The following is a 27,346-nucleotide window of genomic DNA, read 5'->3' as shown; positions in this document are numbered from 1 at the left end:
GTTGGCATAAAATCATAAAAATGTTTAGTGACATTGGAAAAAACTTCACAACAGATCTAGTAATAAACATTTATTCCTAGGATAGAGTAGTGACTAAGTAAGTGATTGCAATACTTTATTTTCTACAGGATGATAATTAAGTGTACCTTCAAAAAAGATATTCCATCTTAAGTGATTTGGAAAACCCTGAATAAAAGTAAAAACAGCTTCCATTAAAAGGTTTTAAATTTCTTTATTAAAATTTTTTTTCTAATTATAAGATTTTTAAACAGTATGGAAACATGTATATGTATGTGCATATATATGAATGTATGTGTATACGTGTATTTATATGCATACATGTGTATATATTTATCTAATGTAGAATTCACCAAGAATGACCACTCTTTGCTCTGTATCTTTCTGTTAACATATTTTTATGTTAAATACATATGTAAACAAAAATATGATCACTTTCTTTGTTCACATAATATGTCGTGGAAATTTGCACCTGTCATTCCAGCCTGTTCTTTTTAAGGTATTCCATTGTACTAATGTGCTGGAATGTATTCAATCACTTTCTTATCGATAAGAGTTGAAGTTTCTTGCCTTCTCCCTCTCCTGTAACAAGCATACCTGTATCGCCTACCCTTGTATAAGCTTTTGTCCATTTGTCTGAGTATTTCTGTGAATGTGTGACAAGATGTGGAATTTAACCTTGGGCAAAGTGTCTGCATATTTAAAGAAATTTATAAATATTATCAGAATGTCTAGGGAAGTAGTTTTTTGGTTTTGTTTTGTTTTTTCACTTTTCAAACTTGGTAGAGAGGGAGGACTCAGGGCTGGAGCACATTTCACTTAGCATATATTCTGCTTTTCTGTATCTTGGCCACACTAGGTGTTATTAACATTTTAAATTATTACCAGTCATATAATTTTGAAAATGTCATTTTTATCTGTATTCCTTTTATTATTATTATGAGATTGAACATCTTTACATATGTATACTGATCATTTTTATTTCTTCCTCTTAATTTTCCAGTTATGTGTATTGCCTATTTTGTTTAAAAATAAAGGTCATCATCATCATTTTACTATTGATAATCTCTTTATATATGATAGACATTAAACCTTTACCCAACGTATGGTTCAGAATATATTTCTAGTGTCTCAAGTTTGAAGATGTTTTCTCATATCACAGAAGCTTTATAGTGTTTTCTTCTCATATATGGCAGTCCCTTTCTATTTTCTGGCTTTGCTATCATGCTTTTTAAATAAGCCTTCTGCGCTACCCATAGAGTTAAAAATCATTTGCTCACATTTTCTATTTTTTTGTTTTTATTTTAATTTTACATTAATCTCATCTTGTTTTGTGAGGTGGGTATGCAATTTTAAAATTTTATACAAACAAGTATATCCAAAGCAATATTAACACCAGTTTTTACCTCATCCTTTCTATCTCATTCGAAACACCCCCTCTGTCATAATATCTTACTCCTACAGATGTCTGTGGATTTATTTTTGGACTCTGTTCTGTTCCATTGCTCTATCAAAATTGATTTTCTTTAGTGTAAAACATCTCTCAAACCCTTTGTTGTTAGACCTTATGGATCCCCAGGAGTTGCATAGAGTCAGTGTTTTCTCTCATATGTATTTGACCCCCTAACCCTTTGCTATGGACAGCTGTCCTGTGTCCCAGATTAATTGCCCAAGGAGCACAAGCTTGGCAAACCTTGTCCCTGGCTCTTATGTGTGTCTTCTCTTTTCCCTGCCTCCAAGTCTCATCTTCCTGCAGTGTGCCCCAGCTCTGCTGCAGGATTGGTCTTCCTGATTGATGCCTAGGTTTGAGGGATTTTCTTCTACATCCCTGAAGTACCCACTGCTCCTCATTCCTAGAGAATGGAGTCCATGGTCCTTCAAAGGCCTCCTTCACCTGACCCCATCCCACCCCCTTTGTCTTAGGCTCATGTTTACTTGTTCTTCACAATCCGAATCTCCTCTTTAAAAAATTATCTTTCTTCCCTCTAAGGTGCCCCGGGGATGCTTGTTGAAACCTTCTAGTTAATTTCTAAAAGTTACTTGATACCTCTTCATCCATCAGGGTCCTGGCAGTCTTGGTAGAGCCGTTTTCTCCAAGTGCTGCTTCGAAGTCTTGACCAGCAGCTGTAGAGCAAGTCCCTGGGATGTGAGCGGCCTCCCTGTCCTGTCCTCCTTGCATGTCACGCTCGGGGAGTGGGTTGAGAAAGCCCAGCAACTCCGGGACATCAACTCGGTGCTTTGGACCAACATGGCTGTCCCTTCAGTAGCAGAGTTCAGGTATTTCCTCCCCCGGGTAGATGGGGAAGCTCTTGTCCTTCCTCCAGAGCATGCAGCAGGGACCTTCTTCAGAACTTTCTTCTGTCATGGCTGGTTCTGGTGGGTGGGGGAAGGGTGTTTTCGGACTGGATTAGCAGGTTTTCAGCCCATGACAGAGACTGCTGTAAGCAAGCCAGCTGCTCTGTCAGTTGTAAATATATTGTGACAAAGAGGATGGTGCTTAGAAAATCATATAAGATTAAGAGAGAATAGAAACTGATCTCCAAGTATAGGCAGTACAGTGTGTCTTGTCAGTTTCTGAAAAAACAACAGTGTGGGAAAGGAATGCTGATTGCTGATGTGCAAACCCTTAAGTGTTTCCCTGTCCCCACAGACGCACGGATTCCCAGCTCCAGGGGCTGGTGCTGTGCCGGCACCTGGCCGGCCTGGCGGAACTGCTCCCTGAGCCCCGGCGGCAGGAGTACCTACAGAACTGCCAGCAGCTGCTGCTTGGGGACAGCCAGGCCTTCCAGCATGTTGGCCAGACTCTCGGGGACATGGCCGGGCAGGAGGAGCTGCCCGAGGAGCTGCTGTGCCTCTTGCTCACCTCCCTGCGCCACTTGTTTGGGGGTGGGGAGGGTAAGCGGGACCTGCCTGAGCCAGCCCGCCGTGGGAGCCTGTGGGTGAGCCTTGGCTTGCTCCAGATCCAGACCTGGCTTCCCCAGGCACGCTTTGACCCCGCCGTGAAGAGAGAATACAAGCTCAAGTATGCCAAGGAAGAGGTACGGAGGCGCGGGTTTGAAGCGAGGGCTGCATCCCTGACTGCCTGGTTTTGCTTAGTGTATCACTCCTATTACTCCCTTTTGGATGCTCAGACCACAGAGCGGGTGATTTTGCATAAGTTGCCTTGGGATTCCCAGGAGTGTATTCTGAAGGCTGCGTTTTCCTCTTTGACAGTTCCTCTGAGTAGGTTCAGGCTTTTCTGATGTGTCTGCCAATAGACCACCCTGGGCAGAGGGCGTGGCAGGAGAACACCAGTGGTATCCCTCACTATCCACATCCCTCTACCTGAGCTAAGTTTCAGGTCTTTGGATTTGGGTGACTTCTCTAGACAGGGTATAGTGTTCCTTAGGTTTTGAACTTTTGGTGTGTGTTTTCCCAAACTCAAGAATCAAGTAGATTCAGGTAATATGGTACACATTACTAGTTGCGGTGAAGGCCAGGCAGCTGTAGCAGAGACTCAGGAGTTCACTGGCATAAATGAGATTGTTTCTTTTCACCTGACAGCCCTGAAGTGAGTGGTACAGGTTAATGGAGCAGAACCCCCACCTTTGGGTCATTCAGGAACCCAGGTTCTTCTATTCTAGGGAGCCACCCTCCCCCAGGGCATGGTCCTAGCTGGGCACAGCAAACCAGTTTCTCCCCTTTCCATTAGTTACACCATCTGCAGTGTGAATGGAAGACCCGGAACCTCTCATCCCAGCTACAGACCGGAAGAGAGCTGGAGGATGAAGTTATTCTCAATCACTCTCATCCTCATGTCAGGTACGTAATAGAGTGATTATTTGAGTTGGGGGTTTTGGGCTCAAATCTTAAAAAAAAGACATTTTGAGGTTGACCTTTGCAATGTAATGACAGTATTAAGCAGAGATTATGATCTGCATCTCTGAACTACATTAGCAGGTGGATCCCAAAGCCGTGGTTATAATCAGGGAAAATATGTACTCTAAAAGGAGGGAGGGGGAGTCACACGGGGCCAACAGGGTTGAAACCAGAGCTCACCCTCCACATGGAAGGGCTTGCTGTGATGACGTACACTGTGTGGGTCTGGTGCCTTAGCAGATACTGTTCAGTGAGGGGGTTCTGAGTTCCAGTCCTGTCCCTGTCCTTTGGCTTTAGACCTGGGGAAGACCACTTAATGCCTTTAAACCCCAGGGCCATATCTGTAAAAGGCGGGTAATAGTGCCTACTTCAGTGAGATAAGCATCTAAAGTGCTTAGCAACATGTGTTGCACATGGTAAATGCTGTATATATATACATTATCCATTTTCATTATAATTGTCAATATATCATCATTTTATTCCTCAGTAGCTGAAAAACTTTTATTTTCTTGAGGGCTCAGTCTAGATTTGCTGCTTTTCTTCTGACGGAATTTGCATACTGTGTTAATTTGCTTTTAGGTTGCTTCGCCAAAGAATTGATCGCCTGGAGAATTTAATCTGCAGCCTGTCCAAGAAGCAGGCCTTCAGGCCCCAGCTGCCTGCCTACGAGTCCCTGGTGCAGGAGATCCACCACTACATCACCAGCATTGCCAAGGCCTCTGCTGTTCAGGATCTGCTCGCACGGCTCCTGCAGGCCCTCCACGTCGACGGACCTCGGCCTGCCCAGGCGGCCCAGAACCTCCTGAAGGAGGAGGCCTCCTGGCAGCAGTCGCACCACCAGTTCAGGAGGCGGCTGGCCGAGGAGTTCGCCCTGTTCCCGGACTCTGTGGCCCCGCTGCAGGCATCCATCCTGCAGCTGCAGCACGGCATGCGGCTGGTGGCATGCGAGGTCCATGCCTCGCTCCATGGCAGCGCGGTCTGCGTGGACAGGCTGGGTGCCCTGGCCACATCCCTGCTGGCTTTCCCATCGGTGGACCTCACTTTCCCCACTTACTATGCTCACGCAGATGCTTTGTGCTCAGTGAAGTCGGAGGAGGTGCTGCGAGGCCTTGGGAAGCTGATCAAGCGCTCGGGAAGAAAGGAGCTGGAAGGCAAGGGCCAGGGGCTCTGCCCTACCCGAGAACAGCTGCTGCTGAACGCCCTCCTTTACCTGCGCTCCCACGTGCTGTGCAAGGGAGAGCTGGACCAGCGGGCCCTGCAGCTCTTCAGACACGTGTGTCAGGTAAGTGCATCTCTAGGGCCTGCCTCAGCCCCGCTCCTGAAGGGAACTGGAGGCACCAGCAGGGCACCTGCAGGACTCGAGTGGTGCCTGGTGTCGGTGAGACAGTGTGGTTAGGGAGTGGGGACCTACTGTCTGTTCCTTTCCTTTTCCCGTTTAACTCTCAGTTTTTCTCAATTTTTAAGAGGTTAAAAGAAATTATTAGTGATGTTAGCCCTTTATGCGTGATACACACTGCAAACAGTTTCTCCTTGTTTGTAGGTTGTTTCTGGCTTTGTTTATGATGGGTTTTCCCATGTAATTGTATCAACTTTTATTAACATTAAGAAAATAACTTGTTTTTTCCTTACCAACAAAAGCAATTTGTTCTCATTGTAGACAATTAAAAATGAATAATTATAAGCAAAATTACTAGATTCTGCCACTTAAAGCTATATAAACTGTTAACACGTTTCCATTCTAGACTTGTTTTTTTGTGTGTGTATCTGAAGGGTATGTCTATGATGCTCTAAATTTTTTAAGGCCATTTTTCCCAGTGGTTTACAGGGTTTTTTTTTTTTTTTGAGGGGGTGATAAGGGAGTAGAATCCTTTTAAAAATTAAAAGTATTAACATAGTGATCTAGTATTTAATAGATAAAACTGCTGCTCTGGGTAAGGAGAGTACTGTCCCCTTTATGACCTCTAACATATGTCCCCAAATTGCTAGAGACCTACAGACCACTGAGGAAGTCCATTCCATTTTATAACTTGCATTTAAAAACCTAACAGCTAAAATTTAATGCATATTTTCTCCCATAATTATGGTTTTCTCCACCTGTATCATATTTAGTGTCTGCCTGGTTTTCTATTGTATAAGTCATTTAACAGTTCCTATCAGTAAATATTTACATTTGTATATAAAATTTTTTTTTGGTCTTTGGAAAGAAAAAAAACCAATGCCACTATGCAAGTCTTAAAGCTAGATTTTAGGGTAACAATTCTAGAAAGCAGAACTGCTGAGTCAAAGGTTAACTGCTTAGGCTTTTACATATTGCCTTCCTGAATGGTGGATGCTCATTTCCTCAATCCTCCCCAATACTGGGTGGTCTCTTTGTAGTTTTTGCCAATTTCAGGACTTCAAAGGTAGTAGGGAATTTTTTAAATATCTGTAAGGTATAGCCCAGTGTTGCCTGATTGGTTCCCCTTGACCATCTCATCACCAGCTCAGGTTTTCCTTTTCTGAATCGCCAGGCCAGCTCAAGGGTCGTCTGAATCAAACTGCCACAGTACTGACCCTGAGCCTGTCCTTAATACAGAGCACCCTTGACCCCTGACAGGAAGTTCCCAGCAGTGCTACTGCAGCAGGTTTTTACACCTGTGACGTCGTAAGACTACAGCAAGGGGGAATTCAGGTGACTGAGGTTGCCGCTGATACACAGTTTGAAACAAAGCCCATTTGCTCTCTGTTACATGGAATTTAGTTTTTTGGATGTTGACATTTGTTTGTTTTTGAACCATGGTACTTTGGTTTACGTGAGAAATTAAGAGATAGCAGATCTTGCTTTTGTTCATTGTAAGTGCCTCAGCAAAGGCAAATAAGCTTTCTTCCAAATGTGTGCTTTTTCAGGAAATCATCAATGAGTGGGACGAACAGGAACGCATAGCCCAAGAGAAGGCCGAGCAGGAAAGCAGCCTGTACAGATACCGGAGCGGGAGCTCCAGAACGGCCCTGAGCGAGGAGGAGGAGGAGGAGCGGGAGTTCAGGAAGCAGTTCCCGCTGCATGAAAAGGTCGGGTGCTGACATCAGGGTTTGTCTGAGAACGAATTCCCTTGATACCACACACCTTCCCTTCAAGTGTTTTCCCCCACCTTTCCATTTTATTGAGATATAATTGGTACACAGCACTGCATAAGTTTAAGGTGTACAGCATAATGATCTGACTTACTGTGCTAATCATTTCATGGCATAGGTAAGTTTGGTGAGCATCTATCTTCTCATATAGATACAAAATAAAAAATGTTTTCCCTTGTGATGCGAACTCTTAGGATTTACTATATAACTGACCTACACTATGTTAGTTCCTGTTACGTCCCTTTGAATGGTTTTGTAATCTTTCAAATATATCTTGATGCATATAACTTGCTACTTCATTTTCTTGATCATTCACACTTTCCCCCTTCCTTTTGGTCTGATTAGAACTGGACTTTGACTTTTAAAAGTTCAATTGCTCTAATGTTATTTACAGGACTTTGCAGATATTTTGGTAGAATCATCACTGGAGGAGGAAAATGGAACTTCAGATGGGCAAGAAGAGGAGGCCGTCACCAACCCCGCCCTCCTGTCCCAGAGCTCAATGAAGGCTGTGATGCTGATACACCAGCAGCTGTGTCTCAGTTTTGCTCGGTCCCTCTGGTACCAGCAGACTCCACCAACACACAGGGCAGAGCACTACCTCAGCCTGTTTCTGTCCTGTTACCAGACTGGAGCATCTCTTGTGACACACTTCTACCCCCTGATGGGTATGATGGTTTACTTTGTTATATTTGTGGGAAATCAAAACAAACAGAAGTGATTGCTACTTCTGGAACAGTTAAAATTATTACCTTCCTGTTTTTGCTAAATTCCTTATTGATGGAGTTTCCTTAGCTTAAAGGGCTTAAGCTAATTCCAAAAAATTGATTTAAATTTCTGCAATAAAGATGAATTTTCATCCTTTGAATACTTTGGGGTAAAGGGATTAGGAAAATAGGGATACAGGCTTAGTTTAAATGGTCTTGTTTCTCTGCATTATTTCTGATTTCATTCTAACAGCTTCAGTGCTTTTCAGATGAAATCATGTGTGCCTGGGAGCTCAGAAATTAATCTCACAGGATATGGTTTGATGCAGTTTCCCACATGACTTCATGAGTTATTCCATGCAAGTAGGAAAGAGACTAAATTTCATTTCTGCCTCCCAAGAAGAGCTACGAAAACTGGGAATCTGAATCCATCAAACCAAACTCTGCACCCTCTCAACTACACATGGAGAATATCTGAGTTCCTCTGTGTATTCCAGAAACTTGGCAGATTTGGGCGACTGCTGTGATACTAGGGCCACGACCTTCTAAGCCTGTGTTGCTTTGGGTGTGAAAGGCATTGAAACAATCTGCTCCAGTTAGTCCTAGTTGATGGTTATCTCTTAGCATGTTGCTGACCTCTTTGTAACCTGGTACTGACTTTCGTCTGATCTTGTGAACTTCATAGGAGTTGAGCTGAATGACCAGCTCCTGGGCAGCCAACTCTTGGCCTGCACCCTGTCCCATAACACTCTCCTTGGGGAGGGGACCTTGGACCTGCTAGTGAAGCCTGATGGGCCCTATGACTTCTACCAACACCCCAACATCCCGGAAGCTCGGCACTGTCATCCTGTGCTACAAGGCTTCTCAGAGGCTGTCAGGCAGCTGCTGCAGGACTGGCCAGGGCACCCAGCGCTGGAGCAGGTAGGGAGGGGAGAGGAGGCGGCCTCCCACCACCCCGGGGTGGTTGACTTGCACTTTGGAAAACACAGAGGTTTTTTGGAATCACCGTCCAGTGAGGCGCTGTTCACTGTAGGATGAACACATCAGGTTTTTTGGTTGCTCAGGGCTTGCCTGTCCTCACACTGAAGTGCTGCTGTGCTGCTCTCTTTGTTCAGACCCAGCCTGACACTAGCAAGGGCCTGGCTTTCTCAAGGTTGGCAGTTTTAACTCAGACTTTGCTCTGTGGTCTTCATGAGAGTAATTATCTTATCAAACTCAGTCTTACTTTCAGAGGAACGCAGCAGGTAAAGCGTTTTTCTCGGGTGGGAAGTTTCATCCACAGCTTTCACAAGTGATTGTATTACAAAGCAGGGCCTCTGCATGAAACTTCCCTCCAGGCCTCTCTTCAGTACCCCGTGACTTAGGTGATTGGCCGTCCCACGGGGACGCTCAGATCTCTTTTTCTTTCCCTTCCCTTCTGCAGCTGCTGGTGGTAATGGACAGAATTCGTAGCTTCCCACTTTCTAGTCCCATCTCAAAGTTCCTGAATGGCTTAGAGATCCTCCTGGCAAAGGCACAGGTAAGATGATTCTCTGTCTGGTCCTCAGTTTTTAGTCAACTGAACATTGACTCTCTTGTGACATCTTTATTTTTAGGGGACAGGATGTTATAGTTTAGGTTAGAAAAGGATGAACTTCCTTGGTTTTTCTGACATAGGGTCAGATCATTGCGAGTGAAGCCATTGCTTCCATGGGGCACATGGGGGACCTGCCTCACCTGTTCTCAGGGGTGAGACGCAGTGTCCACTGGACCTGAGGGCTCACTCTTCCAGGACTTCCAGGTTGGCCTGCAGACCGGCTGGGGGGCCTGCACTCATTGCCGCCTCAGTCCTCTCACAGCCTCTGAAGTGGCCAGTGCTTCCCTGATTTTCAGATTAGGGCTCTGAACTTTGGAGGCGTCAGGTGACTAACAACAGGCATTCAGACTCAGGTCTCTAAACCCTGTGCTTTTGCCTGCCTCTGAATTCGGCTCTGTGGGAGGTCTGTCAGATGACCAGAAGGAACTTGAAGCTGGAAAGGCTGGATGTAAACTCATTACTGTTATTAGTAAATCAGAATAAAAGATGTTTAAGGTCCCAGTGGTCTTTGCTCAAGAAAAGTCCAGGGTGTCCCTGAGGGAGGAGGTGTTTAGGGGACTGAATAATGGCCACGGTAAATGTTGTCTTTGTTTCTTCAGGATTGGGAGGAGAATGCAAGTCGAGCTCTGTCTCTGCGGAAACATCTTGATCTGGTCAGTCAGATGATCATCCGTTGGCGTAAACTGGAACTGAAGTGAGTGGTCACTTTCCTCCTCTTCCTGAACTTAGATGTTGTAGGTACATTGTCTTTTGATAGTTTGTTTCGTCAGAGTTTATGTAGTATGTCAGCTAGAGAATGCACTTTCTAGTCATTAATCACAGAGTTAAAAGCAAGGCATTGGCATGACCTTAATAGAGACCAGACAACAACGTGCATTCCTGAGGCAGCAAACTGGCAGCTTCTCCACTTGGGGGGAGAGAATAGTGAACATTTAGCTCCTGCTTCTGTGGTTTCAGATGTTTGAATGGGTTTCCTTAAATGCTTCCTTGGGCTCTTCTCCCATGTTCCAGCTGCTGGTCTATGAGTTTGGATAACACCATGAAGCGCCACACTGAGAAATCCACCAAGCACTGGTTCTCCATCTATCAGATGCTTGAGAAGCACATGCAGGAACAAACAGAGGAGCAGGAAGGTAATACCTGTCCGTCAGTTCCCGGCCTATTAGAGTGTCCAGGCTAAGCTTGATGTGCTGCAAAGTGTGGGATTTACCTGCTGCCATGTGTCCTGCCAGCAGTGCTTTCACAGAGGATGTGTCATTTGGCTTCATGGTATTCCTGAGAGGTCAGCCAAGAAAACTGTGTAGTTCTTTTCTTACTAAGAAGAAGAATGAAAGGTTTAAGTGACGTGCCCAAAGTCAAGAGACTTAGTCATAAGATAAGGTTTCCTTATTCTCTCTGTCCGTGAGACAAGTCAGAGAGAAAGTTTCTGTCTTGGTAGGTAGTAGTTAACATACTTGAGTTAAAAGAGTTCCCTCCATACTTGAAATAAGCACCTCATAATTCAGTTTCATAATTTGCTTTGAGTGCATTTAACACACACCCTGAGTGCAGATATAGTTTTAAAATCAGCTTGGAATTTGGCTGTGGTCCTTGCTTCAAATCATCACTTTAATTGGTGTGTCTATTTGATGGCCATCCCTCAGGATATCCCATAGTAGATTGTGTGCACGATGTGTAGCAAGTGATGGTTGCAGGCACATGTTTTCCTCTTTGATACTCTAAAGATGACAAACAGATGACCCTGATGTTGCTGGTCAGCACGTTACAAGCATTTATTGAAGGATCTTCACTGGGAGAATTCCACGTACGACTTCAGATGTTACTGGTTTTCCATTGTCATGTCTTGCTGATGCCACAAGTTGAAGGAAAAGGTAAGGAGATATATATATATATATAAAATATTTTTTTCTTTAATTTTACCCTACATTGTTAAAATGGTTAGGCTTTGAATTCTCCGCATGAGACAGGTGTCTTGTTGAATACCAGCTTTTAAACAAGACACTTTTAGTTGTCTTTTACTTATGTGACTCAGGTTAGATATGGAGGAAAACATTAAAGTCAAGTACAGGCTGGTGATAAGTGAAGCCTTGACTAGTGAACTGTGACAGGGGTAAATCACCAGATGCAGACCTTGGGAACCGGCGTGTCGAGGTAGCACATCTTTCTGTCTAGACAGTGCAGGAGTCTGGCTAAGCTTCTGCTTGATCCAGGCCATTGTCAGGTTTTTGTTGATCTGGTGAGAGCCCCACCACATACCAAGTAACTGCACATAAAACTGCTGCTGTCAGCTTCTGTCCCTGAGTACAGCAGTTTAGATGAAACTGTCGCTGTGAAATGAATATAGATTTCTGTGATTGGGCAGTCAAGGTGAGCCTCTTAATATGCCATCTTTTAAAACAGACTCAGTTTCTGCTGACTTTACAATAAGATTCCGAGAAAGGGTTTGAAATTGTGAGTTTGGCGCACCATCTTTAAGAACAAAAGTGCAACCAAAAAGTCCACTATAAACTGAAATGAAAAAATAGGGTAGTGTCGATAGCATGCATCTCTGGGAACTGCTAACCCGGCTCCCCGATGAGCCGTTAGATAATCTGCACGTGCTATGTTGTGCTGTGTTCTTAGGGCCTAAAGAGTAAGGAGGAAGGATTGTCACTGAAATGTCGAGCTAGTAGCACATGCAGCAAGTGTGATCTTTTTTTTTCCCTTTTTGTTTCTTCCAGATTCACTTTGCAGTGTTCTGTGGAATTTGTACCATTATTACAAGCAATTCTTGGACCAAGTCCAGGCCAAAATTGTGGAACTTCGTGCCCCCCTAGAAAAAGAGCTTAAAGTAAGATGCATAGCTGTCATGATCACTCTTGGGAGAACAAAGCTAGCAAATTCTTCTTATTTAGCTCTGTTGTTTAATCCATTTAACAGTGAGGCAGGGGGCTGTGGGGAATGGAGGTGAGCATTGCAGCTGCCAGGTAGGATGTGGGTTTTGCATTTTGTGGCATTGGCTCCGTTGCTGACCTGGCCACGTGTGTGAGGGTTCAGTGGCGTGGCCCCTGAGAGGGTCACCACAGACTCCGTTAGTGCCTGCTCCCCTGTCTTGCCCAAGCCCAGCTTCCACCTCAGGGGTGTGCTGTCTAGTGTTGGTCCGTAGGCTGTTGAGGTGCTGTGGGGTAAGGAGGATCCTTTTTGATACCTTCAGTGGTTGTGGAACCAACCCTGGCTTAAGCTAGAGTACACAGTGACCTATGGATTATAGCAGCCTTTTTTGCCACTGCTTTGAGAAAAATATATGGTTCCTTTATTAGACTTGTTTTATTTGTTCACTGAGACACAGCCCTGTGTTTGGGATGGAGTGTGCTCTGGTCTTTGGCAAACAGATGATCTAGAAAGAAACAGAATGACAGCAGCTTTATAAAGCCATTCTTTGAGCTTCATTTATTTTACAGGAATTTGTTAAGATATCCAGGTGGAATGATGTCAGCTTCTGGTCTATTAAACAATCTGTGGAAAAAACACACAGGTAATTCATCTTTTAAAACTGGAGGTGACCCAAACTCAGAATTTTTGCATAGTAAGAGGCAAGACTACATTGTTACAAAGGCCAATTTATTAAAACACACTAGACTGTTTTGCTGTCCTCCCAACACTGCATCTACACGCCCCACCCAAACCCAAAAAAGCAGAATCTCCCTACAGGAAGAATTGATGTCCCTGGAGGCAGAGCAGGCTGTGTGCTTTGGAAGGTCGGTGCTCCACCACCTGCTCACCTCTTACCTTGGATAAAGTGATCCTACCATTTCAGAAAAGGAAGATGACAATACTGCCATCTTTTCCTTTAAAAAAAAAAAAAGGAAAAAAAGATGATTATGAGTTTCTAATGAGCTCATTGAATACCAGAGGCACGAGTTACTAAGTTATCTATGTATACATTATGATGTCATTTATATATTTCCTCACTTTTTCCTCACTTTCCCTCCTTTTTTTTCCCCCCCTGCTCATCTCTGTCATTATCTGGGGCCAGGACCCTCTTTAAATTCATGAAGAAATTCGAAGCTGTCCTGAGTGAACCCTGCCGGTCATCCCTGCTGGAGAGTGACAAGGAGGAACAGCCTGACTTTTTGCCAAGGCCAACAGATGCAACCGCAAGTGAGGGGTCCCCCATTCAGAGTCTGAACAGGGCCCTGAGGGAGACCCTGTTAGCCCGGCCAGCAGCTGCGCAGGTATTAGCTCGTGGGATGGTGTTTGCTTACTCCTGAGCCAGTCAGGTGGGGTCTGTGCTTAGCGTGGGAGTAGTGTCCTTAGAAACAAGTGAGGAAATGCCTTTGAAATCTTTTTCTTCGATCTAGTGTATGATTTCCGTCTGCCCGACCCTACTGCAGAATAGGGCAAAAAGCATTAATCCTGGTGCTGGAAGTTCAGTGTTAGACTGTGGGAAACATCGTGGTTACCTGTGAGGAAGACATGAAGCCTCGGTTTAGGAATAGGACAATGAAACTGCTGCACGGGGGTGAGCATGTGCAGCAATGTGCTGGTTTGTCGTGCTTGCTGATGACCATGGTGTAAAAACTTACGTATTCTCAACATGGAGTATCAAGCACCAAGAGTTAAAAGCTGGCTTCCAAAATTCCTGAAAATTTAAACAGTCATCAAGGCCTTGGGTGAGCAGGTCTATTACAGGACGGGTGTCCCTGCTCATATCATTGGGTGTGGAGAGCACTCTTGAGAGAATAATCACTTTTGCCTTCTTACTCTACTTTCTACCCTGGGTCTAGCGTTAGCAGTGGAGTTCCTCGAGGTATTTTAAATATTTTAGTAGTTCAGAAAGCATAGTGGAAATTGAGCATATAGCCATGATATGGCTGCACACAATGATATAGCCACCAAATTTATTTTCTTTTGATTGTATTAGTCAGCTCACTGCTTTTGTCGTGCTGATCAAATTTTTTGATTTGCTGTTGATGATAGCATAGGAATTTCAGGAATTCTTCAGGAAAACAAGGAATGAAAATATGCCCCCGATGGATGAAAGTTTCCCCCTCTGTCTAACACCCCTTAATCTGATTCCTTCACTTGATATCTGGATTCCTGGTATTTGAACTGTCAGTCAGGAATCGGGGTGGGGAGAGACAGTACTAGAAGTAGGATTTGGCGTGTGATTTAGTCTTGCCTGTGTGTCTGAGAAGCAGTGCAGCACAGCACCTTAAAGGTAGCAGGTGTGCTGTTCACTCCTTGCGTTCGCAGAGCAGAGGTGCAGTCCCCTGTGACGCGCACAGGTGGCATCGTGGCGGGTGGGGACGGGGGCCTTGTACCACAGGGATGTAGCAGCAGCTGTACACTCTTCTAAATATCCGAGGCACGTGCCTATTTACATTTTGATGATGACACATTTGTTGTTGTGAGACTTCAGAGGTGGGAAGAGGAGAACTTCCTGTTGCTGGGCCAGGTGTGTGTGGAGGGCTACAGCATTTAAATTCAGCCCCCATGCAGGTTCGTGCTGTTACTGTTGTTCTTGGCAGCCAGACTAACCTGTGCTCTGTCTCCTAGGCCACTGGTTCCAGAACAGCATCAGGGTGCTCCTCTCCCCATGGAGGGGGAGCTTCTGCGCCGCTTGCCGAAGCTTGTGCACCGAATGTGGAAGTTGTGCCTGACGCTGATGAGGGGAACCCCCCTGCCCCACCTCGTAGAGGGCCTGGACCAGTTCACCGGTGGGTGTGCGCCTGGGGCCAGGGTCTCTGCGCTCTCTGTTAGCCCCCGTGGCCCGGAGGGCTGGAATTAGTTATCTATGCCCTTTTTGACATCTTAAACAGTGTTGAGCAGTAAGTTGAATAAGCAAATTGGGTTATAAACTAGCAGAGCCCAGACACGGGAGCCAGCTGAGAGCCTGGACACCATCATCGTGGTTCCTGTCTGTCCTCCTCTTGTGCAGACGAGTGTGGTGTTACCCTGTTTTCTATAACAGCCTTGTCCCAATCAGCTCTGATTGGCTGGGGACACGAGTAAAGGGGCACTGCAGTGGGTGTCCTAGAGTCTCTAAGCTGTCCCCACCTCTCAGAACGTGGTCTCTTTTGAGTTAAAGGAAAAGGAAGATTCGTCCACAGTCCTCTTTTTCCTTCACTGCAGAGAGGCGTGGCAGTTTCATCTCTCTGACTGTCCTTGCCCTGGGAAGCTGAGAGCCAAGAGTGGCTCTGCAGTGTAACAGGCCCGGCTGGGAAGGGAGTCCAGCACTCAGTAGATAGTTTGGGCCTCCCCCCAGCACTTGGCTCACCTCGGCCCACCCGCAGTGAGCGTGCTGTCAGAGTGAGGCTGGCCCTTCAGCAGGGTAGCAGTCCGGTCTCTGGGAGCTCTTTATTTATAAAATTTGTTAGGTGATAACCTGATACCCATTGCTCAAGGCGTCCTGCCTGCCCGAGCCTGAGGGTGAGGGTGTGTGGGGTGCAGCTCCCACGTGCATCTTCTGGAAACGACACACATTTGTAAGATTGCAAAGCATTCTGTGGTCTAACTCTCCTTCAGTGTCGCATTGTGTGTGTGGTGTTCTGGCTCTCATCTGGCGGACTAGACTGCGCGCATTCGTTTGCTGGGGCTGCTTCGACAAGGACGAAATGCCCCGCGAACAGCACAGGGGTTAGGAGTGCTGACCCTCCGTCTATAATTTGGAGCCCTGTGTATCCTGGTTCCGCATCCACTTTGCAAGTGCCCTGGGCTCTTGTGGTACTGACGGAGTTACCGTTGAAAAAAAAAATGCACGTGTAAGTGGACCCACTCAGTTCAAACTCGCATTGTTCAGGGGTCAACTGTACCACATACTGGGTAGCTTAAACAATAGAAATTTATTTTCTCGCAGTTCTAGAGGCTAAAAGTCCAAGATCAAAGTGTCAGTAGGGTTGGTTTCTTCTGAGGTGCTCTCCTTGGGTTGTAGATATCTTCTCTGTGTCCTAATCGCCTCTTCTTTTAAGGATGCCAGTCAGATTGGATTAGGGTCCACGCATTTGGCTGCATTTTACCTTAGTTGTCTCTTTAAAGGCCCTGTCTCTGAAAGCAGTCACATTCTGAAGTACTGGGGATTAGGACTTTAACATGGATTCGAGGGGACACAGTCAGCTTGTGTGACACTGCCTCGTGTTTAGGTGCTCATGGATGTCCAGAAAGGCAGCTTGGTGCTGAGGAAAGAATTGAGTCAGTTCAGCCAGGGTTCAAGTCCTGGCTTCAGGTCAGCTCTTAGCTGAACGGCCTTTACGAGGTGACTAGACTTCTCTGAGCCTTTCTGAGCAGTGACAAATAAGTGCTTCTGGAGCTGTGCACATTAAAAGAACATTTACCAAGTACCAGGTACAGCGTAGGGACTCAACATGTGTCATGTTTGTTGGAAATTTACCTCAAGGTTTTAAAGTTCCTAGCGTGAATCACTACACGTAATCCATGCTCAGTAACTGCTCCTTGCTTGCTTGATTATAAAACCCCTGAATAAAAAAAGGAATAACTACTTTTATTTGGGTTGTTTGTTATCAAGAGATAATGAAGCCTCATGTGTTGTTATTTTTCTTTTTGCTTCTTAATCTTTTGAGTTATTGAGAATTTACCAAATGCTACGGACTATGCTAGTTACCCAAGATACAAAGACAAATGACACCTGGCCCTTGTTTTTCAAAAGGTCCTTGATCTTGGGTAATTTGAACACATTAGAAATTCCTTGGGATTTCTGTTTTCCCCTGCAGGCGAAGTAATTTCCTCTGTAACTGAGCTGCAGAGCTTAAAGGTGGATCCCTCTGCAGAGAAGGAGAAGCAGCGATCAGAAGCCAAGCACATTCTCATGCAGAAGCAGCGAGCTTTAGCAGACCTCTTTAAACACCTTGCAAAAGCCGGTAAGGCTCTTGCTGGAAACCTGATGAAGTATAATCACTTGCCTTTAGGAAGAAAAATGACAGGGTGATTTGGGGGACGTTTCTAGAGATAGCTGAGATGGTGGGAAACAATGTGGCAGGCCAAGTTGGGACATGCCATGCCAGGAGTTCCAGGCACACATACGAAAATCCTATGATGAACCATTTTTGATTCCCAGTTTCACAGTTTTGTAATGTTTCTCAGAAACCATGTTTTTTTAACTTTTGTCACCATGTGCTAAACAGTACCCACCCTTCCAGTGTTGTACAGAGAGCAGTGCTTCTCTGACTCGTGTACAAGTCACTTGGGGAATCTTGCTGAAGGGCGGAAGTGGAGTCTGTTGCAGAAGGAGTAGGGCAGGGCCTGAGCATCCACTTTCTGACAAGCTTCTGGGCAGTGCTGTTCCCAGGACTAAACAACGAGCGGTAGTGGTGTGGGGGCAGCGGGGTGGAGCGCATCCATTCTCTTCTGAGTTTCTGTATTTAAACACAGGCTGTTTATTTCCTAGGTTTGTCATATCGCAAAGGTCTTGCCTGGGCCCGTTCAAAAAACCCTCAAGAGATGCTTCATCTCCACCCATTGGATCTCCGAAGCGCACTGTCTATAGTCAGCAGCACTCAGGAGGCTGATTCTAGGTTTGTGTTTTTAATTACAAAGGAAGCAAGTCACTTAAAACTCCATGGCCTCATTTGCCACAGCGGGGATAACAGCACTTCTGTCCTAGCTTTGCTATGAAGGTAACATTTAGAAAGGTGCCTGGCTCAGGAATGGCAGGTGGTAAGCACTCAATAAGTGTTAATTTTCCTTTTTTTTCTTTCCTTTTTTCCCCCTCCCTTTTCTTTTCTTTCTTTCATTAGAAAAGGTAAAGGAAGAATGAGAAACATTGGGTGGTGTGGGCTCTGCTGGGGGTCTCGTGGGGTGAAGAAGACAAAGGTCTACTTTGAGCATTTAAAGCAAGTGCTAGGGGTTAGTTAGTAATTGTTAAGTTTCTTTTCATTTCTCTTTCCTCCTTGATTCCTTCTCTCCCGTTATATTTTTGGTCCTTTGAGTTTCCTTGATCTGAATGTATAGGTGAAAATCCATGAAAGAATGACCACATTTCTAGCTATTCCATATACATAAACCTGTTATAAGTTCTCACATGTTCTTGAATTTGAGAGCCTATAAGCTTTGGAGACAGAGCTCCCTCTGTTGGTAACCACAGCAGAGGTTGTGGAAGTGAGCTGAGTACAGCATACATGTATATTTCCTTTGTTCAGTGGCCCTCTGAAGTGCTTCAAATTTGAATTTGCAACATTGTAAAAAGTAGAAATTTTACATAAACATTCTGGATTTTCAGTTTTTCTGGAAAATTTGGCCGAGTGAGCTTGCTTTCCCACGTGGTGAGAAGTTGGCTATTGTGCCCTCCTTTTGATAGGATGCGTGCTGTCTGTTCTCTGTGGTCAGCAGCAGTGCCTGGTGCTTCTCCCTCCCCAATGAGGCCAGGTGTCATTGCCATGTGTCATTTTGTGCTTGGCTGTCCTTAGTCATGTGTGTTATCCGCGTGGCCCCTGAAGGCATCAGAATGTATGGTCCCTCGCCTCTACTGCCAAGATAACTATAATGTTTTTTTTAAAATTTATTTTAATTTTTTTGCCATTTCAAATGAGTTGGTTTAATTCCAGGTGGTACAGAATTCAGGATGGAACAAAGACTTAAGAGCACATTTTGACAGGATTCTGGACTGGGTTTATGCTGATTTCACATCTAAGGTAGAAATGATTGAGATGAACTAAAGAGAAGACGAGCCGCTGTATGATTTTTTTTTTTTAACGAAAGTTTATTCTTAAATGTACAATAGGTTGCAAGACAACACTTCATTGTAGCTACAGGTGGCAACAGATGTTATGGCAGGGAATCCAGATGTTTAAACAGGAATGGAATTAAGGATCATCATTGCCTCAGGCACAAGGAACAGCTTACTTTTTGCCAGGTTTCTTGATTCCACCTGTGGCCAGGGGACCTTTCCCCGCAGCCTTTGCTTTTAGCTCCTAGAGTTTCTTCTGCTCCTCTTTTTGCTTCTGCTTGAATGCCTTATCTTCCTCATCCATCTTCTTGGCCTGCTTCTTGGGCTGCTTCAGGGGCTTCTTGCCACCTTCATATAATGTTTTTATTAAGGAAACCGTATTGTCATAATTTACCTCCCCACTGTACTTCCAGTGCTAAGTACATGATACATGCTTTGAATGAAGGACTGATGGGTGCTTGACTGAGTGGGTCCTCACAGAAGTAAATCTGTTCAGGCTCTCTTGGCTTTTGGTTGTGACTAAATAGACCAGTCTCTGAGTCTGCAGGGTCTGGGGTGGAGGTAGTGGTTTTAATTATTAAGTCACATTGATTTCCTTTCCAGGCTGCTTGCAGAAATCTCATCTTCGTGGGATGGGTGCCAGAAATATTTCTACCGCTCCCTTGCACGGCACGCCAGGCTTACTGCGGCCTTAGCAGCTCCTGCCAAGGTAGGATGGTAGTGCCTTGGGCTTGAGGGGCCCAGGGACACTCCTCGCTGTTCATCCAGGGCTGCATCTTCAGATCTTGTCAGGTGATCACAGCCCATTACTGGAAATGACTGCGCTTTCTGCAGAATATCATTAAACTTAGAATATTAATCAATGTAATTTTGTGCTTAATCAGAGTGTCTTATAATAAGTCCTGTCACTCACATTTGCTGGCAGGACCAAATGCATAATAAAAATAACGGAAGAAAAACAGCACTGAGAATGCCATCCTCAGATCTTTTCCCCCTTGTGAACCTAGAGAAGACCACTAATACTCAATTTTGGTGTTAAACCTGGTTCCCGTTCATGGCACGTCAGTCATCTGTGAAAGTGTGGTTTGAGAAGTGCTGCTCACAGAGGTGAACATGTCACCTCTAGAGGGGACACATCCAAGCGTCCCTAAGCCAGGGCTCCCCCGGAGTGTGGGACAGCACTTCCCCACGTTGCCTGGGTGGGTGTGGTGTTTGCAGCCCCTCAGCACGCTCTTCCCTCTTCCTCCCACCACCAGGAGATGGGCGTGGGCAACGTGGAGCGGTGTAAAGGGTTCTCGGCACATTTGATGAAGGTGCTGATCCGACAGCGGCGCTCCCTGACCACGCTGACGGAGCAGTGGATCCTCCTCAGGTATCGGCGGACTGGTTGCATCTGTGGAACGAATTGGGGAGAATCGTGTATCAGCTCAGAGTTGCTGCACGTGCTGCTCCTAATCGTGAAACAGAGTCTGAGGCCTGGAGAGGAGGGTGGGGTTTCCCTTGGCTCTGCCCCCCTGGTTTTGGCAGCACCCCTGGGGGATGAGTTCAGGGCCAAGTCAGACAGTAAAAATTGTCATGGCTGAACCACACCTGGGTCGAGAATGAGGGCATCCATGGTCAGCAGTCCGTGCGGGCGGAGGGACAGGGTTCTTGGTATCGGGGCACCCCAGTCTCTGGGCACAGATCAGATTTGAGTTGCCTTCAGTTTACTAGGCTTTGTGGATTACAGAGTGCACTTTGCTGAGCCATACAGGGCCATTCCTCAGTGGAGATGCTTAGGAGATGAGGGTGGCCGGGAAGCTGTCATCTGCTGAGTGGGCTCTTGGCTGAGAGGTAGTATTTCTAGGCTGTAAGTACTTGAGCGTCAGCTGTTTTCTTCTCGACTCATACAAATTTATCTAGCAAAGTACTACATTTACTAGATTAAAAAAAAGTGGCTGGCCTGTTAGATGTGAGAGCGCTGTAGGGGGCAGGTGATAAGCAGTGGGGCCGATGCTTCCCTGCTGAGTACTGGGAAGGCTTTTTAACAGACTTTTTACTTATCTGGGGAGATCTTTTCTTGATTATGTGGAAAAGCCCATACTTTATTCAGAAGTGAGTGAATTTACTGTTAAAAACATCTCAGTGACAGTGTGAGGAGCCATGTGTTTTCCCTGTGGGTTTGTCTCTGCACAGGAACCTCCTTAGCTGCATGCAGGAGATTCACGGCAGGCTGGCGGGGCCGCCCACCTACCCCGTGGCCTTCCCGCCTCAGGATGGGGTGCAGCAGTGGACGGAGAGGCTGCAGCACCTGGCCATGCAGAGCCAGATCCTGCTTGAGCAGCTCTCCTGGCTCCTCCAGTGCTGCCCCGGTGCAGGCCCAGCTCCAGGCCAAGGCGATGTCCAGACACAGGGTCAACCTTCTGCCCCCGACCTAGAAGGCCCAGAGCTCACCAAGAGGCAGCTTTCCGGTGCAACGCTGGACCTTATCCCATCAGATCTAAGCTACCCATCCCCAGTTCCTGGAAGTCAGCTGCCTGCTGGTTGCCGGATGCGGAAACAGGACCAGCTTTGGCAACAGTCAACTGTGAGATTAACAGAGATGCTGAAAACCATTCAGTCAGTGAAAGCTGATGTTGACAAAATTAGGCAGCAGTCTTGTGAGACTCTGTTTCATTCTTGGTGAGTGTGCGTACGTCTTTGCTCTTCCTCTGTGTGTGGGCCCTTGTTCAGAGTTTAGTAATGGCGTGAAATGATGAAAGGGGTTATGCCTCAGTCCTCAGTTTTCCGGTGGACTTGCATAGTGCTTTGTGGCATATGTCTAGCTGTAAATCTCTAGATACAGTGAATTTTAGTGGTTGGAGGGGAGGGGTATGGGGGGTGTACCACCTTCCTTTCAACATTGTGGCATTTCTGTTGTTGCAGGAAAGATTTTGAAGTTTGCTCTTCTGGGCTGAGTTTCCTGTCCCAGGTGTCAGCTCATTTGCAAGGCCTAGAGTCCTTGTTCATTCTTCCAGGGGTAGAGGGAGAGCAAACAGACTCACAAATGGCATTAGTTGAGAGCCTGGAATACGTAAGAAGAGAGATCAATAAAGCCACAGATGATTTTACTGCCTGGAAGACACACTTGCTCGCCCCAGGCAGCCAAGGAGGTAAGGACTGTTGTTCAGCAAGGGACTAAAGGCCCAGCATAGGGATGATGTCGCGGAGACTTCAGTCCAGGCGGTCCTGAAGGCACATTGTGTTTTGTTCTAGAAGTGTCTGTCCAGGGTTCTGAGGCGGGCAAGTATGGTCGGAGCCCACAGCTCTTGACTTTCGTTGCCTCTTTAGTTTGAGTCCCTTGCCTCTGGATGCTCATTACGTTGCTCACTTTAAAGCACACGTGTGGGGGCAGCCCAGGCCCACTGCAGTTCCGGGAAGTTCTTTCGACTGGAAAGCTGAGGGCTGACATTTGGTGTTCATATGCACCATCTTAACTATTTTCATATTTTTGGCTTTCTTTTGGCAATATTGTGGTAATTAATACAAGACAGTAACCTTATAGGCTCATCTGGGCAGGGAGCGTGTCTCACTCATCTCTGTTCCCAGCACTGCGTGACACAGTGGCCCAACCATGGCAGGTGCTTAAGCACGTGGCTGTTTATTAAAATGACAAATGAGGACTGTTAATGGTTTCCAGGGGCACTGAAGCAGATGAGTAGGTTTTTAAAAAATTGTTTTGTACCATGTTACTTTGCTAGGAAACCAAACGCTGGATGATGGGCTTGTGGAGGATTTTTCAGGGCAAATGGAAACTGCCATCCGGGCCATCCTTTATGCGATCCAGAACTTAACAGAAAGACACAGTAAGAAAACAGAGAGCACTGACCACACAAGGACACAAGAAGAGGAGGGTATGTCTGAAACTGGGGGAAAATTAGCTTCCCACTTGATTTAATTTTTAGTTGATGGTCCATTTTTGGGGCTAAATATTTAAGGACAAATATTGGAAATGATTATTGGATGAAATGGTGAGGAAAGGGTTTATTTTCTGTTACTCAACATGTCGTTTTTTTCTGTGAATGAAAGAGGCAGCAGGCTTTGAGAGACTGCAGTCAGGACATCTAACCAAAATCTTAGAGGACGACTTCTGGGCCGACGTGAGCACTTTGCACGTGCAGAAAATAATTTCCGCCGTCTCTGAGCTGTTGGAGAGGCTGAAGTCATACGGCGAGGATGGCTTAGCGGCCAAGCACACGGTAACCGGTGGTTCTTGACAAGCTCCTTGCCATCCGCAGTGGGCCAAGCAGGGGCAGAGGGGGTTTCTCCTCGCTCCACACGGTGGTCCCAAAGCAGGCCTCCTCAGCCAGATCACTAAGAATTTGATCTGTTTGTACATGTAAACCTCATTGAGAAACTTTGGAAAGCTCAGGGCTTGCTGGCTAAGGGTTGCAGTTGTAAGGCGCATAGGTGCAGAAACGCTAGCAGTCAGAACATCCATTACCTTGGGGCTCTTTCACACCCCAGTCACGTACTCCTGGGTGTATGTAATGCTAATAGTAGGTGTTGCCGCCAGCACTGAAGACTCAGTGGCCGCACCATGCAAACACTACTCCCCTTACAGTATGCCGAAAGAGGATGACGTTGTCATCTCCCTAAGGCCAAAGAAGCAACTTATTTTGTAGGACTAGTGTGTTATTCTTTAGCACCGCCTCCAGCGCCAACTTTGATTCCCAATAGAATAAATATTTTTTAAAAAGCAACCTTGTTAACTGAGACCTAAGTGACTGAGAATTGAAGGTATAGTTTTGTGAGGGTTTGTGTGAATAAGGAAGAAGTCTCAGTGAGCAGACGCTGTATATCTGTGTGTAGATGAAACGTACCATTGTGACATTTGGTGCACTCACAGTGTTGTACAGCCATCGTCACTACCTAGTGCCAGAACGTTGTTACCCCCCCCCCCCCCCCCGGGAAGCCTGCTGTGAGCAGACCTTCTCATCTCTTCTGCCCCCAGTTCTTCACCCAGTCCTGCTGCTTGTTGGTGCGCCTGGTGCCCATGGTCTCCAGGTACTCAGACCTTGTCCTCTTCTTCCTGACCGTGTCCTTGGCAACTCACCGCAGCACTGCCAAGCTGCTCTCCGTGCTCGCCCAGGTCTTTGCGGAGCTGGCTCAGAAGGTAAGGGCTGTCACGGCAGCACCACGGGGCAGCAGGTGCCCAGGTATTCCACACCCACCAGGATTTGGTGCAATGAGCTGCTTTATTTTGATGACTTGCTCCTCTGTGGGTTTTCTAAGGCTTTGTCTGGCACCCGTTTTCTGAGCCTGTTTCCACCAGTCTTGAAACCTACATGTCCCCCATTGGTGAGCTCCCTAGACTCCAGAGCCAGTCTAAAGGCTGCCACTTCGTTCACACCCTTCTCTCCCTGTCTCCAATTTGAAATTTTCTTCTGGTAACTCTGAGCTAGACTTACAGGATAAATGAACCCTTAAGGCTATTAAGTGTTAAGTCGTTTATATTTAATCGTGGTGAAATGGTAATGGGGCTCTTAATGTTCGGAGGGGAGGAGCAGTGTTTTTCCTCTACTAGGAAGTCATTCATTCAGCCGTGTACCCGGTGTTGGGGAAAGCACTGCAGCTGTAGAGATTGTAGACCCTACCCTTGAGATTCAGGAGCAGGAGACAAGACAGATCCAGCAGGCCCAGGGCGGTATGGTAAGTCTAGTTACAGGAGTATCCAGTTCTTGGACTCTGAGTGAGTTAGTCACTTAATCTCAGTTTCCTCGTGTGTAAAATGAGATTTGCATTCTTGTGAGAACCACCTTCAACTGCGTGTGTAGTTTGTTTTTTTATGTCCTTAGTATTCCAAGATCTTTTCTGAATCTAAGTATAATACAGATGAGGTTCACTTGAGGAAAATAGGAATTTACAAACTAAAGATGAGGTCTAGGCTTCTTGTAAACAGTCAAGAGTTCTTAGTTCTGAGTATCTGGAACACTGGAAAGGGTTAAAAAAAAAAAACAGGTGGCAAGCCCATACCTTGTATCTAGATGATAAATGTGCATCTTTGTTGAATAATGTATAAATGAATGAGGCTCAGATTTAATCCATCTGATGGGCATTGAGCCCAATTTAACATCCTATCCCTTTTTGAAGGAAACATTACATGCAAGACAGTGGCAGGACAGTGTATGTTGAGGATGCCCTGAACTGGATCAGCTACTTTGTCCACTTGCACCATTGCTCTTGTCTGACAGGTTCTAGAGTGGCTTTGGCCTGTCAGACCCAGGTGTTCTGGGGTAAGGGTGTGAGGGTAGAAGTGGTTCTGATATAAGCAAAGTGTTGGGAGCCCAGTGGCTGTCACAGCTGCAGCTGCTGTAGTAATGTGCCCCGCAGAGGGACATCTGAGTCTCCTTCCTCTGGTTTATTCTGCATCTAAACATATTTCTTTACAATGTATATCACTATTTTAATCAAAATGTATCTTTAATCAGCTTTCTAATATACATCCTGAAGGTGAGTTTGCCTGTCCCTTAATTTTACAAGTGTCCGAGTTGTATTCATATCCTTCGTGAGGAGTGCTGAGGGCACTTGGAAGTGGATTAGACACAGCGCTAGGGTAATAGACCTTTGTTGTGACTAAAGCACCGAACCCGTTGGAAGCTGCTTCAGTGTAACCAGGTCATGATCAGTGTCTGCTGGTCTCAGATCTTGGTCTTGCTAGTTGACAGCTTATTTGTAATACCTGCTCATCCTCGGATTGACAGATATCTTGATAGCTTGTATTTCCTCTGCTAAAATGTCTGACAACCACTGTTTTACTTCTTTTTCTATTCACTTTTGCACCACACGCTAGTAGTTGATCTTTCTTTACAGGCAGTTTTCCAACATGAAGCACAGTTAACTCTTCACAGGTGTTGCTGTGTCTGACCTTGTTCTTAACTCTAGACCCCGTGCCATGCTGGGTGCCAGGTGCCTCGGCAGCAGACAGCCCAGTCCAGTTATGTTCCCTGGGAGTGACAGATTTACTTCAAGAGCTGGGAGGAAGGCATATTTTTTAGTGTTTAAAGAGGTTCTACACCCTACCTCCACCCCCACTTCCTCCCAAATACCATCCTAGAGTACTTCATTCAGATTTTTGTCTTGGCAAAATGACAAATTACTATGCCCCAGAGGCCTCCACTAAGTCCACACCTCATGTATTAAATCTGATGTCAAGCTTTGAAACTGCAAGTATCACCAAGGAAGAAAGGAATGTCAGAAGCCTACTGTACTTCCATGAGATCTAAAATACTGAACTAGAAAACAGTTAATCTTTTGTTTGTAGTATTTTTTCCTGTAGGAAGGAACGGAAATCACACACCCCCCATGCCGCCCCCTGGCTTTTTACTTTTGTACCTAACTTCCACTCTTTCCATTTCCAAGGGCTTTTGCCTGCCCAAAGAATTTATGGAGGATTCAGCAGGAGAGGGAGCAACTGAGTTCCATGACTACGAGGGAGGTGGAATTGGAGAAGGCGAGGGCATGAAGGATGTGAGTGACAAGATAGAAAATGAAGAGCAGGTATGTCTTCACGTGTGTGAAATTTGTATATAGTTTACAGGAGCTCGCTCCTTTTTGCTTTTTCAATATTTAAATTACATATATTTTCCTACTAGGTTAATGGTTTTCAAACTGCGGTCTCGGTACCCTAAGAATACTAGAGCTTGGGGAGTGGGTGTAAATAAAAAGCATAAAGACCACACAGAAAGGAACTTTGCAGCTCAGCTATAATTTAGGAGACAAATGATTTAAAAATTTTTTATTTTTTATTTTAAATGGGGAGATTTTTGCTGATGATTTTCTAGAGAGTATTTTTGGTTATCGGTTCATTTAAGGATAAAAAGCTTGGCTATTTTAAGTGGTAATTGCATTTAAAAACAATGCCAGTGTTTGCTATTAATAGGTTTTATTGTTGTGTGCCTTTAAGACATGTTAAAATTTTAAAATTTACATCCTTTTTTAGTTGGTATCAAGCATGCCTTTGAAATACTTAGATTCTTTGGACTAAGACTGTTGTGTTGCTTTTTTAAGTTCCAGTCTTAGTTGGAAGCAATTTTTTTTTAACATACTACTTTTAGGGGGAGAGGGTATATAGCTCAAGTGGTAGAGGGCATACTTAGCATACATAAGGTCCTGGGTTCAATCCCCAGTACCACCTCTAAAAATAATTAAGTAAAACCTAATTATCTCTCCCTGCAAAAAAAAAAAAAAAAAAAAAAAAAAAAATTTAAAAAGAAAAACATGCTACTCTTAGTCATTTAGATTAATCAACCATGACTTGAAGAAATAAAAGGTAGTGGAATTTCTTTTTATCACTTATCTTCTAAATTTAAAGCAGGCTGTAAATTTCTATTTAAGTATAGTTATAACTATGAAAAATAGAAGAGCAAACCAATTCAAACTTCCTGTCTTCCTTTG

At 45.3% G+C, this 27,346-nt stretch overlaps 1 protein-coding gene across 1 annotated transcript in view; it reads left to right on the top strand.

The window, feature by feature from the left end:
• MDN1 (midasin AAA ATPase 1) overlaps positions 1-27,346 on the top strand; it is a 140,194-nt gene that overhangs the window by 91,987 nt on the left and 20,861 nt on the right. Inside the window, 26 exon segments of the mRNA XM_032484597.1 lie at positions 2,081-2,295; positions 2,669-3,056; positions 3,710-3,819; positions 4,456-5,158; positions 6,763-6,924; positions 7,382-7,655; positions 8,380-8,615; positions 9,118-9,213; positions 9,870-9,964; positions 10,282-10,403; positions 10,995-11,141; positions 11,991-12,100; positions 12,711-12,784; positions 13,286-13,478; positions 14,513-14,517; positions 14,809-14,969; positions 16,980-17,126; positions 17,654-17,780; positions 19,535-19,640; positions 20,188-20,303; positions 21,107-21,592; positions 21,836-22,062; positions 22,651-22,803; positions 22,979-23,148; positions 23,904-24,065; positions 26,312-26,449. Coding sequence (XP_032340488.1) covers positions 2,081-2,295; positions 2,669-3,056; positions 3,710-3,819; positions 4,456-5,158; positions 6,763-6,924; positions 7,382-7,655; positions 8,380-8,615; positions 9,118-9,213; positions 9,870-9,964; positions 10,282-10,403; positions 10,995-11,141; positions 11,991-12,100; positions 12,711-12,784; positions 13,286-13,478; positions 14,513-14,517; positions 14,809-14,969; positions 16,980-17,126; positions 17,654-17,780; positions 19,535-19,640; positions 20,188-20,303; positions 21,107-21,592; positions 21,836-22,062; positions 22,651-22,803; positions 22,979-23,148; positions 23,904-24,065; positions 26,312-26,449 — 4,923 coding nt within the window.

This window comes from Camelus ferus, chromosome 8, assembly GCF_009834535.1.
Source record: "Camelus ferus isolate YT-003-E chromosome 8, BCGSAC_Cfer_1.0, whole genome shotgun sequence".
NCBI lineage: Eukaryota > Metazoa > Chordata > Mammalia > Artiodactyla > Camelidae > Camelus > Camelus ferus.
Note: the sequence above shows the minus strand (reverse complement) of the source record. Positions and strands in the feature narration are given on the sequence as shown.